At 36.0% G+C, this 19188-nt stretch overlaps 1 protein-coding gene across 1 annotated transcript; it reads right to left on the reverse strand.

Moving 5' to 3' along the window:
* Positions 1-4308: 4308 nt before the first annotated feature.
* On the reverse strand, positions 4309-14699 carry LOC145692072 (uncharacterized). Its single transcript, XM_081767362.1, has 3 exons — positions 14649-14699; positions 6450-7255; positions 4309-4445 (listed from the first exon to the last, which is right to left on the reverse strand). The coding sequence occupies exons 1-2, from the start codon at positions 14697-14699 to the stop codon at positions 6455-6457; spliced, it is 852 nt and encodes a 283-aa protein (XP_081623488.1). The 3' UTR covers positions 4309-4445; positions 6450-6454.
* Between the last annotated feature and the right edge of the window lie 4489 nt (positions 14700-19188).

Consider the following 19188-nt stretch of genomic DNA (forward strand, 5'->3'; position numbering starts at 1 on the left):
TAAGAAGTGAAAATTGAAGTTTTAATTTTATGACCTGTTATATTCTAATTTAATATTGAAACCGGAAGTAGTAGTAGATATCTACCACTTCCGGTTCTAGTAGAGATTAATATACTGTTGGGTAATATAATAATGAATATGGAGATGGGTGTTCTTGGGACGCTTAATTGATTGCAGAAAACCTCTTCTAGCTATCTATTACCGTTTGTACACTAAAGCGGTCAACGTCAAATCCGGAAGTGGCTTATTTCTACCATTTCCGGTTTCAATAGAGCGTTAAGACAGAAGATAGTACTTGGGCGTGGTGACAGAGTGGTAGAAGTCTCACTTCTGATGAGTTTGGTCCCTGGCTTGATACCAACTTCCGTCAAGCTGGATTTGTGTTGGACAAATACTCTGTGAATAAGTTTTCTCGGGATACTTTCGTTTCTTTCCAGTTTCGCTATTCCACCATTATCATGCATGTCATCATCCACGTCTTCATTATTTTTAGTGCATAATTGTGGGACGTTAGGCCTAAATTTAAGACAAAAGAATGTACGTATTCTTAGAACGTTAAATAATTCCGAAGAAACAAACTCTTTTCGTTTCATCTCTATATAGATCAATAATGAAACATTGATTTGTACCACTTCTGGTTTCAATAAAGTATTAATCGAGGATATGTCCCATAATGAACGAAATTTTTGAAATGCCCGCCATTTCTGTTCTAATAAGTTGGCAGCACCGAACGTTACACGATTTTTATCTCTTGTCGTTGTGGTTTAGTAGTCACAGAGCACCGAATGGCGCAGGATCGTTATCTGTCTTCTGTACAGGTAAGAATGGAGCGTTTCACTACGGAACAGCGTGTTGTCATAGTGACCGACATACTAGTTCCCCGTCGTGAAACGTTACATTCTTACTCGTTCAGAAAACACGTGATGGACACCTATGCCGGTCACTATGACAACACGGTGTTCCGTCGTCAAACGCTCCATTCTTACTTGTGCAGAAAACAGATTACGATTATGCACTATTCACTGGTTCGTGGCTATTAAAGATATACCACATTGACTTGATACCTAGTCTTCTGTTCCAAGCACTGTTATTGGCTGAAGGAATTCCACTCTCTTTCGCTAAGACTCTCTCTCTCTCTTAGCAAAAGCTGAACCCTTATTGGCTCAACGCGTGTGTATATTGAGGGTGTGAGCTTTATTTCGCATTTTTGCCACGGCTCAAGACATTTTGGCAGCACTATAACCATAAAGGTAATAAATGAAAATCGGGTAACGTTCAGTGCTGCCAACTTACTAGAACAGAATATGGGTTGCCATCTGTATGGGGTATCCTTTATTATTGAGACGCTAAATTGATTGTGAGAGATCGCTTCTAGCTATCTTTTACTGTTTTCTGATCTATGACGACCAATGTCGAAACCAGAAATGGTTAATTTCTACCATTTCCGGTTTGCATACAGGGTTTATAGGGTAGATGTAGCTTTTTGTTTGGACGTTGAACTGATTCCAGAAAACCGGTTGTCACTATCTGATATTGATTTTGTTCTTTGGCTACCCATATTGAAACCGGACATATTTAATTTGTACAATTTCTGGTTTTAATAAAGGGTTAACGGTTGAGACGGAACCTATTTTTGGGACGCTGATTCGATTCCAGGAAACCGCTCCTCGTTATCTTTTATCGGTTTTGCTCTAACGCCCGTAAACAGACAGGCGGACGGACAAATGTGTCCTTTAAGACTCGTGGATCTGGAAAGTTAGGGAACGGATGACGTCATGCCATCAACCGTGCCTATCTTTGCCGATTGTATTCTTTTAGAAAGTGGGGAACGCGATAGATATTTTCTTGGAAATTGAGGAATTGCGTTTTCCCGCATTCCCCCTCACTTTTACCACTGAGACTTCCGATACCTATGCATGGTATAGTTTGGAAATCTAAAAACAATATTGTCCGAAATAGATGTACAATTTATTCGTTTTTTGATTAAAGAACCAAACTTATTAGCACAGTATAGTTATCACTATTTCTATTTAGTTAATAATGTCTTTCTTTATTTTCTATTACAGACTATCTTCATATCTAAGTCTAATTAACTCATTAAACCAAAAATTTGGCTCCAAAAATTGCAAACGAACAATATTTTTAACTACAGTCTGATAAACATGTTTGATGACCCAGAAGAGTCTTGGACTAACATTATTCTAACTACATCGCTAGCGTTGTTTTTCGCCTTATCTTTGGTAGTATTTGTTATTGGATCTGTCACCCAGACGTACTACAGCGATTACGCTCTGTTTTTAAATGAGAAATTTTTCATCCTGGGTACTGTGTACGTCATCGCAGGGATTATTTTATTTCTGGCCACTTTCTACTTGTGTTTCGGTATAATCGACAAGAACTCCAACAAAATTAACTCCTTTCTGGTCATTTTGTTGTTTATTATTGTATTACATGTTGGTGCAGGAATTATGGGAAACACTTTACGCGGGAACGCAAATCATGATATCAAACAAAGCATGAATTCCACCCTAAAATTGTTTAGGCGTAACATCAAGGTTGCCAGATCATGGGAGATTCTTCAAAGTCGACTTAGATGTTGTGGAATTGACGGACCAAACGATTGGCAGATGGTTTTTGACGATAACTGTGTTCCAAGTTCTTGTTGCATGTTTCTTGAGATTCCTTGTTGCAACGCTAGTAAAACGCACATTGTTCACACAAGAGACTGCTACAACGAGTTGTCGAAAAAGTTCAAGCAAAGAGCGAAATATGTGAGTGACACTGGAATATATACGGGACTCACATTTTTTGTTTATGCAGTTCTAATATGGTTGGCAATCAGATCGCATCGTACAGTTTATGAAATAGTTTAACCTATTGTTGACTTCATTTTTGAGATTGGCATTTAAAAAGAATAGCGATTGTAGACAGTAGAAGTAACTGAACTTTTGTATGCTAACTTCAAGCTTTCAATAACCGAAAATAAGTCCATATATAATTAAATATGTTAATAATGTTTGTGATGACTTTATAATGTGCTTGATTTTAATAAAACTTATATATGTTTTTGTATTTGACTAGAATTATGATTAGTTTTAAAATAAACATATAAATAATTGTAATATAGCTTTTATTTTGTCTGATGCATAACCCAAAAAAATCAACTTCTAAATCATATTTATCCAAGGGTAAAAGTGAGGGGAAATGCAAGAGGATGCCGTCCCATCACTTCCAAAAAATATCTATGGCGTCCCTGTACTTCCTAAAATTTACAATGGGCAAAGATAAGCATTGGGGGACAGCGAGATGTCATGCATCCCCCTACCTTTCCAGATCCCCTTTTAGATACCCCTGTATTTACCTAATTATAATGCTTTGCTTTGCGTGACATTAGAGTACCAAATTTTGTTTTGTTCTTTTTTTTTAGTATCTTTAATTCCATTTGTTTTTTTATATATCTATATTCATAGTTCTTGTTTTTTTATTATTATTTTCCTTGTTTTAGGTCTAGAAAGCTCCTGATAAGCCGAGTGTTTCTTTCAGACCTTTATTTGGGGGCACTGTCCCCCCCCCCGAGCTCTAAGAGTGCCACCGGAGCAGACCAAAATAATACGTCTATACTATAATAATAAATAGAATAGTATCAGTACTGCCCCCCTGGAATACTAAGTGTGCCCCCCGGAACATTATTTCTGAAAGAAACACTGGATACGCCTGTTAGAGACAAGGCCACGAATCGTGCTGACCACGTGTTAGTCTCTTGGTTGAACGTAGTTCAACTGGTCGCTAACAGATGGCGCTGGAGCAGCTCAGGCCCACAAAGGGCTGTCGAGCCAAGTGGTGTGGGTTATTGTCCTTGTTTCTTTTGTAGTATATTTACGCAATTGCCGACATGTATCATATCTGCATTATATTTCAAAGAATATTGCAATTTTACTTAAGAGATAATTAAATTCTCTATTATTGTGCTAGACATTCACGCCGGACCTCCCAAGCTAGTACAGTAGGAAGATAATAGGAGGGAAATGTGACAATTCTAACTTCTTTTTCCACCAGCTAGCCGACGCTAGCTAGGCCTACTACCCGAAGAGGGTTACGCCCTCTGTAGGGGAAGAGAAATTTATAATATTGTGCTGTTCAGGAAGCAGTGGTTGGGATATGTGAAGATACAGAAAACTTTAGACAATTCTAACAAATAGTACCTAAAATTTATAACTCCACTACAAAAAGTGGTTCTGTGAGCATTTACAAGTTGAGAAATTTTGAAAGGTTAAGAATATGAGTAAATAAATTCAGATTAATAATTGTCTTTACTTATTTATTTCGTTATATATTCATATTAAGAGCTATATCAGGGTACAGAAACATTTGTTAATACATGTATTGACTTTATTTATTGATTGTGAAGAAAATTTCCCTTCCGCCAGTGATCTTCCAGCATTTTCCTGCAATTAAGAGATTAGAAATTTCAAGATAAGTAGCTTTAAAAACAAAATTTATTTATTTGTCTATTGAAATAGAACACAACAAGGGCCTGTTTCACAAAACTACTAGTCTAGTATTACTAGTGTGAAAATACCTTAAATCACAAATTTTACAATTGCATATACCATAAAATCATGACAAATTAGAAGAATCAGCATTAATATTTCGAAATGACTTCCACTATTATTCTAGTACTTTTACTTCACAATATTTTACGACTAGTTAAAAATATATTACAGGACTAGTAGTTTTGAAAAATTGAGCTACGTGTTGTGTAGCTAATTTGCAGTATTCATTTTTTTATGATATAATATTTTATAATTTTCTCCTTGAAATTCGTAACGCAGTCAGCATAAATATATCCTATATTACTCGTGTTTTCTTTTGTTTTATTGAAGATTGTACTCAGGACCGGATTAACCCATCTGGAGACCAGGGGCTAGAAAAAATATGTGGCCCCTACTGACTTCCCCTAATACTTTTCTGTGAATGTACAGTAAGAAAGTCAAGGGAATATGTTTCTGGTCAGATTTTATTTTATGATGTTGATTTTATCTTTATGATTATTTTTAGATAGCCAGTTGAGATTTTGATCAGAGTGGAGGAACTTGTACATCTGAAGACTTGGGGCCACAGCCCCCCCCCCCCTAAGCCCCTCTTTAATCCGGCCCTGGTTGCATTCATCCTCTATGATGGTGACTTACTTAACATACTCCTTTGAACTTTTGTATACTTTAATTTGAAAGGAGTGCCGCGTGAATCCGTAGTAGGCTATACAATTTTGGAGCATGGGGTCCTTCAATCGATCCCAGTTGGATATATGGTGGACAAACATTGTGTGCGTGGGTTTTCTTGGTTTCTTTCATAAAGTGAAAATTCATAAAGTGAAAATCAAGGACACAATCTGAGGGGAAATGACTTTCTAGGCACGTTGTTTCTTTCCACCAAAATACAGACCGTCAAAAAAGTAACAAATTTCAACGTCAGAAATTATCTAATAATTATTATTTAATATCATACACACATAATTTTGGAAATATTTAATGCAAATGAAAAATTCCAATTTTTTTGCCACTTACTTTACGTACGGTTCGAGTACATCACTATTGTCTTGACAACATAGAAAGGAAGACTAATATGTGTAGTTCAGATCATTTTTTACCTTGCACGTAAATCACGATCCTATGAGAAAATATGTTCACCTCGATGCAAAATCTGGAGCGTGCTACCAAAATTAAAATAATGACAAAAAACAGTGAAAAATTACCGAAGCCTACCGATAAAATCACTGAAACTTAGAGAAAATTACAAAAATGTCCTAAAATCGAAGACAATGACATAAAAGCTGAAAATGGGCAAAATATGCAGTTTAAAATTACCATTTTTTTTTTTTCCAAAATGAAGTGTAACATTATGTATAATTGATGATCATTGTGTTCGTGATATCAGATAACATATGACTACTATTAAATTTCCCCGCTATTGATTGCAAAACAGCTCTTCGTCACCTCCTTCCAGTGGCGTATTTAGGGGGGCTTCCTGTCTTAAGCCCCCCCTCCCGAAATCTTACTTACTATAGTAATGTATGTGAAATATCTTGCAGAATTTTCACATTTTCAGGTAAAGCCCCCCGAAACAAAATCATAAATGCGCCACTGCTTCCTTCCCTATTATTTAAAAGATTTACGTACTTGTAGAAATACAGTTTTTGACGATGAGGCTGATGGTCTTTAATCTACTTACTTATGCATAAAAATAAATAAATAAATAGTTTTACCTTTTCGTTGTGAGCTGTTTGCTCTGTTTATTGGAAGTCGACATTAAGTAGGTACTAATGTGGTGTTTGAAGCAAAACAATGAATGAAAATTTCAGTTCAAACAGCGATTTTTCTACTTATTTAAAGAAACTCAAATATATTACTTTCCACATAAAATTTTATGTTGTATAATCAGTTTTTTCTTACCGTCTTTATCCACTATTGGGTTTTGGAGTCGTAGTAACATGTCCTGCAGTTGCTTTCGTGGTTCTTAGGGTATTTCTAATTGTTGCACTATCCCTTGGAGTTGATGAATTATGGCTTCTGTTGTGATGGTGGTTTCCATTTTGACGGTGAGTTTCATTTCCATGGCGGTTTCCAATTCCATGGTGATTTCCATTTCCATGGCGGTTTCCAATTCCATGGTGATTTCCATTTCCATGGTGAGTACCATTTCCATGATGGTTTCCAATTCTATGGTGGTTCTCATTTCCATGGTGAGTTCCATTATTTAAATGTTGACTCTCATTTCCATGATGATTTGTGTTAACTCTACCCAAATGGTGCGCTTGTTGTGGACGACTAGCTGTTGCTGCTTTTGCAGTTCTTACACCACTTCTAGTTATTGATGATCTTTCTCTTGGAGTTGATGAAATATGACTTCTGTTATGATGGTGATTTCCATTTCCATGGTGAGTACCGTTTCCATGATGGTTTGCAATTCCATTGTGACTCTCACTTCCATGGTGAGTTCCGTTTTCATGGTGGTTGTGCTCATTCCCATGTTCATTCGTGCTCGTTCTACCCAAATGATTTATTTCTCGTGGATTTCTTTCCACAGGAAGAATCTCGATACTATGATTTCCTGAATTGCCATGATTAGTACTTCCTTTATGAGTGCTTTTGTTTTCGGTATTTTGGGCTTTGCCGGTACTTCTTCTTACTCGTTCCTGGTCAACTACTATTGGTGCACTTTCATCTTCTAGTTCGTTATCAGAACCTGAAAACGCAGCCTGGAAATGAAATAAATTAGTTAATATGTGAAAACTTGTAATAACGCTAGTCAAATAACAGCATTGTTTACAAAATATCTATTTTATGGTGATATGTAGAAAATGCTAGCAGGAATACTGAATCATTAGCTTATGTTAAAGTCTCCTCTTAGCACTGAGGTTATTGGGATAGAATTTGCTGTTGGGATCCGAACTACAACTTGAACTTTCATCCAAAGAAGGATCCTATTTAACAGTTTTGCCGCTCCAAGATGTTAGAAAACTGTCAATGTAGAAATTGTAAGACATTGAAGTGAATAATCAATATTTAAGTGGAAGTGGGAAGTTCTTGTATTAAGTATATTAAGCAATTGTTTATTATTATTATTATTATTTTAAGTTTAAACAGTTTTCTCAACGGTCAGCTCAATTTAATATTTTGCAGATCTTCCAGCCATACTCGTACAAGAGAGAATTATCAGCCACATGTAGCCGGTTACCTGTAAGATAACAACTAGTGAGCTAGAATATTTAAACCTCCAAGCTCAAGAAGAATAATAAAACAATTGTGCCACAACAATGAAATACTCATGACTTTTTTTGTGCTGGAGGAAATCGTTGAAAACTGTAGGCAATTATGAAGCTAGGAATTCCATCAATAGTGGAAACGATACGATAAAAGATTACGGTATCAAAAACAGAAGGTAAATAATGCATATTATAAGGGTAATCTAAAAAGTTCTGTCTTTTTCACCCACCACCTTCGATAATATTATGTCACCTAAGACGTACCTCGAAGATCAAAAATAGTCCCCATCAGCATCGACGTCCTTCTGCCAATGTTCTCGAAGGCCACGGATTCCATCGCCGTAGAGCTTGGTAGGCCGTGAAGCGAAGAAGGTACCAAGTACATTTTGCACCTCTCCTAGATATTTGAACTGGCATCCTCTAGGGTGATTGTCCAAGGAATGGGATAGGTGATAATCTAATGGTGCAATGTCCTGGGAATATGGTGGATACAATAGTGTTTCCCATCAAAGGTGTGGAATGGTGTCCCGGGTCATCCTAACCAAGTGGGGCTTAGCATTACCCTGTAACAGGAGGACCCCTTTGCGGCTCAGATGCGTTGGCTCCAGAGTTTTGAGTTTTTCTTGAGCACGGCTCAACTGCTGACAGTACACAGTTGCATTGATGCTCTGATCAGCTGGTAGCAGTTCCCGATGCACGTGCAGCGAATAGTCCACCAAACATACAGGAGGAAATTCTTCTGGTGCAGTACTGGTTTCGGCTGTTTCGGAACCGGTACATGGGATACTAACCAATGATGACGGAGCCGTGGAGCTTCGTACAGGACCTATTTCTCATCACATGTTAACACCCTGTCCATAAATGACTCCTTCCTCAGACAAAACAGCAAAGAAACACAGGTGTCTGCTCGCGTTGTATTCTGGCCCAGAGTCAAATCATGTTTTACCCATCAACTCAACTTGTGGTGCTTTCCAAGCAGATGGAGGTGCTGCCGAATAGTCTCTCCACTCATAATGAGTTGTAGAACTAGTTCCTCGCATGTCTGGCTACTGTTCGCCTCAATTGCTGCCTGAGGATCTTCATTTTGTACATGTGTTGGTCTTTCGGCACGTACTGCATCTTCGAGTGTTTCGTCACCGTCCTTAAACTTGTAAAACCATCGCTGCACTGTCCGAGTAGTTACGACACCCTTACCAATGACCTGGCATATCTTCCGCCCCGCTGCAACGGCATTTGACTCCAGTTTGAACTCGTATAGCATACAAGCCCTTATGACGCTCTGTGGAGGTCCCGTATTTACTCTGTTCTTACGCAAGTTCACGGTGTAACTGAACTGTCACAAGCAGGTAGTATGTTGGATATATCCACATCAACAACTGGCCTTCGACTTATTCCAGTTTGCGTTGAACTCGCAGTGATGGCCAATGGAGCACAGACCTCCTCAAAAAGCGACATAACTTTCTTGGTTACCTTCATAGTTCATAAATAAAATATTAACTATTTCTTTCTAGCCAAACAGTACCTTACTTAGATATTTACAAGTATCCAAGGATATGCGTGTGCATAATAAATTTCAGAAATTTCGAGAATTCACATATGATAAAAATTGATCTGTGAAAAATTTGCCATCTTCAGAACTTCCTACCTTCGCTCAAGCGTAATGCAATCCTGATCCAAAACAAATTTCCTCAGCAAAGATCGAAACTAGAGTCACGTGATTAGCTCACAACAAGAATATTGTATTCATATCAGGTAGTAAAAATAATTTTAACACGAAGCTGATTATTTGCTATTACAATTAGTACAACTGGCATTATTTAGTTATATAACATTCTGTGATAACTCACGAACTCAATTTATTGTTAGAGTTCATTCTAGTTCAAAGTTTTATAAATGTTAGATTTATTTATGCTACAGTAAAACCTGTTTTCAACGAACCTTTTTTAAACGGAAATATTTCACGGTCTCATGTATTTACTGGCGAAGCCTCTCAACGGAAAATTCCAAGTTTTGGAGTGCAACATTTAAAAGGTTTTTAGATATCTTATGAGAGGTTAGATGTATTTTTAGCAAAACAGACAGTGATGTGCAAAGCGAAGCATACACAACAGATATACGTACTTTAATTAGGAATTATGCGAAAAATTTGAAAGAAGAAGAGAAGTGTAGGAAGGAGATAATTATGTCATTCAGTTGGAAGAAGAATGCAATGTTCGTAGGTTTCTTTAAGAAAATTTCCCTCGATTGACACAAAATTTTCCCTTTTCTTATTAAATTTTCCCTAGTTTGTTGAGTGTCCAATACCTATGACAGAAGTTATGTAGTAAGATTAATTTAGCTATATCAAAGGAACTACCAACCACATTTGTTTCATTCATTTGCGTTTTTTTTTTTTTTTTTGTTTAATTTTCATTTTTCTTTCGTTCTTTTTTCTTTTCTTTTCTTTTTTTTTTTTTATAAAAGTGCCCAGATAGCACGAATACTTGCGGCAAATTTTTGCTTCGTTTCGTGGAGCAAACAATCTGAAAGTTTGCGAGGGCAAAATTTCTTAATATTTATTAACAGCTTTCAATATGATCTGCAAATTTTCGCTGATTTGTAAAAATAAATTCACCACTGCAATTAACTTGCATCTTTTTTGAAAATATGCGTTGAAAGTTTGCCGTCGCAAACAGTTTGCAACTCTGTAAAAAATCTTGTTTCGAAGAACTTGCTGAAAGCAAATATGTGATGATATTACCGTGCACGCGCATCGTACCCAGAATTCACTGCGCTATATCAACTGTGACAAAACAAGCGGGAAGTGAGAATCGAGAAAAACCAATGCACCAGAGGACTCCAGAATAAACTCACTGGTATCTTATCAAATGTTGTTATTGACCCAGGTAGCCTGACATTATTTTGTGAATGTGTGTGAGAGATATGATCGTTGAGTAAGTAGATAAATTACGATATCCTTTCTCTGTGCGTTTATCGTTCGTAAGTTTCTTATCTTTGGCAAGTAGCTAAAGATGTTTAATGCTTGCCACTAAGAAAAGACGGATCTACATTATAAAAATTTTGGTTTCATAAAGTAGGTTTCACTTTATAAATTTGCAGCAACCATTACCTGACACATTTGCAGCAAACATGATCTTGCGATCGTGAAAACACTTTCTGCAATGTTGCTGCAAACTTTTTAATATTTTCACCAAATTTATCAGCTCATTTTCGGAAATTTTGTCAAAGAAAATTTGCACAAAATATTTGCAGCAAAGTCCTGGCAAACTTTCTTGCTGTGCAGTCGCAAACATTTCGTTTGTATTGGCAGATGTTTTCATTTTCTGAGGCAACTTTGCTGCAAACTCAGCCAGCGTCAACTTCGTTATTTGCATTGAACTTTCGGCAACTTCGTCATTTGAAAAGGCAAGTTTTTTGCAAACTTTTTAGTTTGCCGTTGCAAATTTTTAAACATTTAAAAAAAATTTCTGTGCTATCTGGGTATACACACAAATACACCCAGGAGCCAACAAAATAAAATATAATGAAATCTTTCGGTTTAACGTCCCATGTTTATGCCTTCAGGCTAAGGTAGACGATGATTAAGGCAAGTGAATGATAATGGAAGAATGAGAAAGTGGGAGGAAATTGGAGTACTCCGAGAAAATACACGGACACGATGTTGTTTATCACAAGCTTACTCGGGTGGGAATCCAACCAGAGACCCCACGCACCAGAGGTAAGCGTTCTACCATTGAGCTACCGTGCACCCAATTCAGCCAACATGTGAGTGCTAATTATGTTACTTTCAGCACACACAAAGTATTGCTATTCTGTTGGTTTATTTCTGAAGAACAAAGAAAAATTTAAGCATTGATATTGGGCAATCAGTCAGCTACTCAATTTCCCTGCATTTTTCACGTTTTACTGAAAAATTCCCTTTTTTCCCAAATTTACCAGTGAAATTTCCCTAGATTAGGGATAATTCCCTCAAACTACGAACACGGGCGCCCATGTTGTGATTTTCAGTAGGGGGCAAGTATAAGCATCGTTTCAAATATAGTTCCAAATTTTGCTGTAACTAATGTAAAAAAATCTATTGAGTTTTTCATATTCCCAAGTAAAATTTCCTCTTAGGGTGGCGGCGAGCGCCCCACCTTGCCCCCCCCCTGATGGGCCCCCTTGACTACGAACACTGGAAGAGTATAGGTTAAAAACTTATCAAGATTCAGTCAAAAGTTTATAGAACTTGCAACATTTGTGTTACGTCCTAATTCTTTACGATTGTGACTCAAGATACAACGTGCTTTTATATATATATATATATATATATATATATATATATATATATATATATATATATATATATATATATATATATATATATATATATATACATGCCTCGGATAACATACCAACTCTTCGTTTCCAATGGTGATGATATTTTAACCTTGAGTTTTATTACCTTACAATGAATCAGAGTTGCTAACCACGGAAAACAAAATTTTCGATTTTTGTTTTGTTTTTTCAAATTATCGTATATTCGTTATGTACGTGATAATTGTAGAAATAATTATAATACTTCTAGTAATAGTAATAATATATACAAAACTTTTCTTGTAATCTTCAGTTCCAAATTCCAAATCGACGTCACTATCTCCATCATTTTTTAATCTTTATTAACATTACTCTGAGCAACAACATTTTAGATTATCCGTAAAGAGGTTAAAAAATGATAACACTGTTAATTAAAATATTTGAGAACTACAGAAGTTATCAGATAATTGGATATATAAAAATAAAGGAAGTAATCGTGACAGTCAAATAAGCAAATAAAATGTTCTACACACTTCTGTCGTAATATATTTACATCAAATGGAGTCTACGTGAGAACTTCTCAAATTCAAAGACAAGTTGGGCTAAATCTAGTACAATCAAGCAGAATGTCTTGATTATAAGCCAAAAGAACGAGATTCAATTTTCGTGCCTCATGAAGAGTCACTGTGAGTAAAGACGTGTAAAAATCCGTTTTTGTCAATGGCATCCCCTCGTAAACGTAATTGAATTTAAAGAATAGATGCAGGGTTGTCATTAGTCAATTCTCAAATCATTATTGATGCATTTTAGCTAGGGTTCTTTTTTTTTTTTTTTTTTTTTGATTCAAAATACGGACAAGCTTTAAAATGACGACTCATCAAAGATACGGTGCCTAAGCACAGAATAAATATTTTGAAATATCTTACCTAAAAATCACCTTTTTAGGTTATCACATAATTGTTTATTGTAATACTTAAAACACTATTGGAAACTAACACGACTTATATTTTGTTCATTAACATAAATATAAATCATGCAATTAAATTCTGTATATTAAATCTAACCAGAAGAATCCTGGAATGGAAAAATGAGACACTTTTTAAAAACAAAACCTACTTTATACTAAAATGTAAGTTATATGATAAAGACATAATTCTTTTCGCCCGAGAATTTAGCGATTCCCGACTCGGAAATTTTCGGGCAGCTACAAACACTGTCAAACACGGACACTTTCCTCTTTCATGCTTTGTACGATACGGACACGGACACAGACCCCAAAATACAAACAGTCTGTACGAAATACGGATATATGGCAACTCTAATTTTAGCGGGAATGACAAAAACCTCAGTGTTTGTGTTTTGTAATTATTTAATTCAAATCCACAATGTAGATTACTTGCACATTCAAAAACTGCAAACAAGTGTCTATTGTAAAATTGTCGTATATTCACCTATTATCAAAAGGGCATTATCGTATATAGCATTAAGACTTAAATTATTATATATCACGATAAATTATCATATGGTTGACAATTCTGACTGAATGCAAAATAATTGAATTCAGTGTTAAGACATCAAGGATGTTAAAGCTCTTCCCAACCAGCAGAACCAGAGTTCGATGCCAGGACAGCATTACATCTATTAAACTATGACGGTTAACCACCATTTTAGAGATGTATTATCACCAGTTCATCTGGACGTTATCTATCCAACAATTCATAAGAGGGCAGAAACTATAGCGATCACTGCCGCAATCATATAAGAAGAGGAATATAGTGTAACTACTGTGTTCTAGGTAGATATTGTGGACAAATTCAGGACAGTAAGATTGACATCCTTTTCGTGAGTGATACGGGACGAATAAAGTGTTGGAACTGAATTCCTGAGATTTCCAATACCCCCTCTCTCCCTTCCTCTCTTTCTCTCTCTCTTTCTCTCTTCCTCAAGAATGAACCAAACGACTCCGTTACTTCATTAATAAGTTAAACAACTGAAATCGTTTACAGTAGCAAAGCTGGTTTCCAGCTAATGTAGTAAACACTGTTCGTAGGTTTTCTTAAGAAAAATTGCCTTGACACAAAAATTCTCCCTACCTAATTTTCCCTAATTTTTTGAAAGTCTATTTTCCATGATAGAAATTATGTAATAAGATTAACTTAGCTAGACATATTTGTTTTATTCATTTGCTTTTTGCTTTTATTTTATTACTTTTCCTTCACTTTTATTTTTATTTATTTATTTATTTATTTATTTATTTATTTATTTATTTATTTTTACAAAAATATACAAATACACTCAGCCAATAATGGGTGGAAATCATGTTACTTTGAACACACACACACAGAGACCATTGCTATTGTATTGGCTTATTTCTGAAGAACAAAGTAAAATTTAGGATCTATATTGGTCAATTAGTAAGTGCGAGAATTTCCATAGATTTTCAAGTTTTATCGAAAAATTCCCTTTTTTTGCTAAATTTACCTACAAAATTTCTCTAGATCCCTCAAACTACAAACACTGGAAAAGTTCAAGACAAGTTGAGATTTGCAAGAGGTATATAGACTTACTAGAAATTAAGTGAGACACTTACCAGATAAGCGAATCCAGCGAACAGAACGGTTATTGCAAGTGCAATTTTCATTTTGGCTATGGCTAGTCAGCGATGAAAAACCAGATACTTTAGCTCATCTCTCACGACCTGTATTTATACAAAATATTTGGCCTTAAAGCTCAAAATATACGTCAGTCAAACTTTTTGTATTAATAACGTTAAATATTACATCTACATTTTTAATATTTGACAACTACTCAATTCTCAAAAGGTGTTGGAAATGTGATTTATATGGCTTGATTGTTGATTGAAATGAACTGTTAACAGCATTGTTGACCACGTTAATCATCAGCATTGTCATCAATTTCAGGTCACTTGCCATAAATTCAGAAACGTTCTTCACATCCATCTTTATTGTTACTGTAGATAGCAAAATAATACAGGTTGGTATAGAACGGTTGTCTGTTACTTGACGTACTCAGTTCTTCATAAGATTATGTTCCTGTCATCGCTTGAAAAATCTGTCTGTTCGAATTTATTTTGTACATAACGCTTTCTACCTTCAGTTTATAGTTGTTTGTTGTGGTACATGATAATTATTGCTTAACACTTTTGAAGTACGTCTGTACAAAGAAGACTACGAGCCTTTCTGCTCCAGTGAATTAAATGTTTTCATTTTATTTGATTTGTATTAATTGGTATTCACTTTACTGACAGGAAGTGGCGCATCTATAATTTGAATTGAACGATCATATTCATTCAAATATTTTCTGCCCGGCCCAGAAATGGTCATTTTGCATCGGTCTCTATTCTCAAAGGAACTAGTGTTTATAAGTTTGCTACTCTGAACGGGATTCGCACCCACAATCTCCAATGAGTCTCATACTCAGTGACTAACCTTGAGTTCAGTGGACTCAAATTCTGGACTCACGAGCTTTAGGTTGACCGAAATACAGGGTATATCAAAAAAAACTTTACAACTTTGAAAACTTATATTGATTGATTTGAAATGAAATGAAATCTTAAGCTTTACGTTCCATGCTTATGCCGCCTAGGCTAAAGGAGATGATGATGATGAGAAATGAAGGAAATGATGGAATGATGAAAGTGGGAGGAAACGGGAGAACCCCGAGAAAACCCACGAGCACGGTGTTTGTCCACCACAAGGTCCACACGGCGCGAGCTGGGATCGAACCAAGGACCCCAAGCACCGGAGGTGAAGGCTGTACCACTGAGCCACTGCGCCCCCGATTGAATTATTTCCCTTACAGACATGGTTTTGGTGTCATTTAGTAGCAAAGTACATCAAGTTTTGACTCAAATAGTACATTAGTTCAAAACAAGTCACTGCAAGCGTTATCGACAATTGCAGCAAAGATGTTACCTTTATTAGTGCCGAGTGTGAACGAACGTTCAAGTCGTCCCCGCACGTCTGAAGACGTTGTAGAGCAAGTGAGACTTCAGATGGGATGTGTCTGTATCATCAATGAAAGACACATTGAACCTCTTTAGGTATAAGGTTTTTAAAAAAAACGAAGTAATTTGCTACAAAATGAGATCAAAACCATGTCTATAAGATAGTCTTGAGAATCATCACCACCACAGTACCTGAACTGCGCATGTGAGTGACTTATAATAAAACACCCACCTTCACATAAAACAACATAGCTCTCTTATTTTCAGACATAGGCAAACAGTTTTGATGTTAATGGAAAGGTAAGACTGGAATCTATTCATTACATTTCGGGTGTTTTCCAATTACTGATGGGCACAAAAATCGGTTTTTCGGTTTTCTCCGAAACCGGTTTGGTTTTCACTGAAACCGGTTATCGGTTTTCTCCAAAACCGGTTCAGTTTTTCACCGGATCCGGTTTCGATTTTCTTCCAAACTGGTTCCGTCTTTTTTTTCACCAAAATTTGTTCTATTTCTGACCAGAATAGTGTTTCGTTGTTCTCCGGAAACCGAATCTGTTCCCACAGCAATAGATTTATGTGTCTTCCAAAAGTTTTCACCGAAACCGGTTCCGGTAAAAACCGAACCGGTTTCGATAAAAAACAACCAGTTTTGGAGAAAACCGAAATGACGGTTTTTCGGTTTTCGGTTTTCTAGAAACCGGTTTCCGGTTTTAATAAAAACCGGTTTTGCCCATTCCTAATTCCAATATCTCGGAGCATTTCATAGTTACAGTATTAGCTATAAAAGTGACAAAATAAGACCAACTTAACAACGTTTTCAGACTAACAGTAACCATATTTAAATAATTCTTCACACCATTTTACCAATTGTACATTTTGGTGATTGTACTGTTTATTTGCTTCGATTTTGGGCAAGAACGAAGTCTCTAGCTTGATTCATTGCGAAGATATTACTACAAAAGTTTATCAAAATGGTTTATGAAAATATTCAAGATGGTGGCCTAAAATGGCGTCTTTGCGGTTGGCATTTTCGCGGATCCCAAGAGTTTCAGATATCCTTTGATCTTATTAGGTGAAACAGGTAGTACATCATTATCATGACATACATATAGAGAAAAGTTAAGGCTTACTGATGTCGGCCCTCGTAGCCAAGCGTGCAAGCGGAACATTCTAGTAATGAAAATCGTTTCTGGCATGTGTTCAAATACTGCCCAAGGAAAGTTTTTTTTTTTTTAATTTTTAAAAAGTTTTCATAACATTTTTTTCATTAAAATACGATTGAAAATAGTACTCAAGAAAGTGATTTAAAGATTATTTTTTAAAATTTTCATAACACTTTTTTCATTAAAATATGCTTGCAGTTTTATTATACGGATCCATAGTAAAAGTAGTAGTAAAAGTGGTAGAAGTAGAAATAATAATAATAATACTAGTAGTAGTAGTAGCAGCAGCAGCAGTAGTAGTAGTAGTAGTAGTAGTAGTAGTAGTAACGGGTTAGAAGCCCCGCAGTGGTTGGTTAGGTTCTATTTTCTCGCCCAAATTTTTTCTGTACATTTTACATGACCAACTTCAAATAGCTCGCTAGGGTAGCGCGCTAATACTGCAACTCTTGGGATCGGCGTAAATGCTTCAAGTTGTCAGATTTTGGTAGACTTTTGATATGTTATTCAGGACACTCAATAGGACCAGAAACCCTAAAAATACCTTTTATTACAATTACTTCTAGATTCAACCTCAATTTTTCTCGTCTATATGCAGATCACCTATATTCACAGAGTTCTACAGGGTACACTGTTCAACATATCGAAACGCCAAATTTTAAATTTAACGTTTTTTAAACTGTCACGTATATAATTATATAATGAAGTTTCTTTCGTATGTACGATAATATTTATGAATGTAACAGGTAAATAAGATCGTCATAAATTATATTGAATCATTAATTCAACTAAAATATTGATTTGTCAATTATCATCTGAGACTAACATTTACAAGAGGGTGTAGCTTCAAATTTTAGAAAAAAAAAAAATAACAGAAATGACTGTCATCTTTTAGTTATATTCTGCACACTTCGTCCTAAAGTAACGCTATAATAAGTAGGTTCAATTTTGTATTCGCTTAATAGGATATAGGGCTATCTAGCAACCAGGGGGAAGAATGGTCGAGAGTTCACCCCTGGTGTGCGGGGTACCCGGTTCAATCTCAGTTCACGCGAACTGGACTTTATGGTGATCAAACACCGTGTTCGTGTGTTTTCTTGGGGTTGCCCTGTTTCCTCCAACTTTATTCATTCCACCATTTCATTAATTTCTCACCATTATCGTCTCCTTTAGTCTACCTGGCATAATTGTGGGACTTAAAACTGACAGATTTCATTTTCTATATTTAGCAACCGATTTCCATACTAATTATCTGTGCAGATTTTGATCGTTTGTAATCATAGATATTCGTAATTGAAGAATCAGACTAGTTTTGTTAGACTCTTGAATGCTCCACAGCTTTAGCTGGATATACAGTTACAATCATTCAAATTTATACTATGCGTAAATACTATTAGGTATATCTATGTCTTTCTTACGATTTGTTTTCACCAACTCGTAGTGTTCACTTGGCACACAGTAAAAAATGGTTTGTTAATTCAACTCAATTTTAACACAGGGCAGTAGTTCCAGTGTCACTACCACTATGCGGTGTTAGTTCAACACATACCCCACGGTGTTGGTGTTTAACACAGGGAGTGTGTTACGTCTTTAACACACAACCGGTGTTGAGCTGTGCCGTAAGCGTTACTGAACCACAAAATTACTCCCCTAAAATATGTTAAATCACCAACCTTTCAATTACTAGCCGCATGGCCACGGAGGCGATGAAGAAAACGTCGCTTGTAGAGGGATAAATTGTTGAGGTCTTTTGAATTTGGGTAATCAGAGTGCTACTTTAAGCCGCGTATATTCGACGATAACCATCCGAGATAAGATAAAATCTGCTCGCCATGTAGACCTGTAATGGACCACTTTGATCCATTACAGGAATTATGTGGTCTTGTCTATGTGTGCCCTTATTCTTTATATTAACTTATTTAAAATGTTATGAAATATTGTTATTCTTGAATTTGAGCAACCAATTATGCCAGTCTATGTATTGTGTGTTATGATGTTCCATT

This window comes from Thermobia domestica, chromosome 8, assembly GCF_964235325.1.
Source record: "Thermobia domestica chromosome 8, izTheDome1.hap1.1, whole genome shotgun sequence".
NCBI lineage: Eukaryota > Metazoa > Arthropoda > Insecta > Zygentoma > Lepismatidae > Thermobia > Thermobia domestica.

Excerpts from the sequence above, each read along its gene's own strand:
- LOC145692072 (XM_081767362.1), bottom strand. The coding sequence starts at position 14,699 with ATGAAAATTGCACTTGCAATAACCGTTCTGTTCGCTGGATTCGCTTAT. Across the intron at positions 7,256-14,648 it reads TCGCTGGATTCGCTTATCTG|GCTGCGTTTTCAGGTTCTGA; the intron begins GTAAGTGTCTCA and ends TTTCATTTCCAG.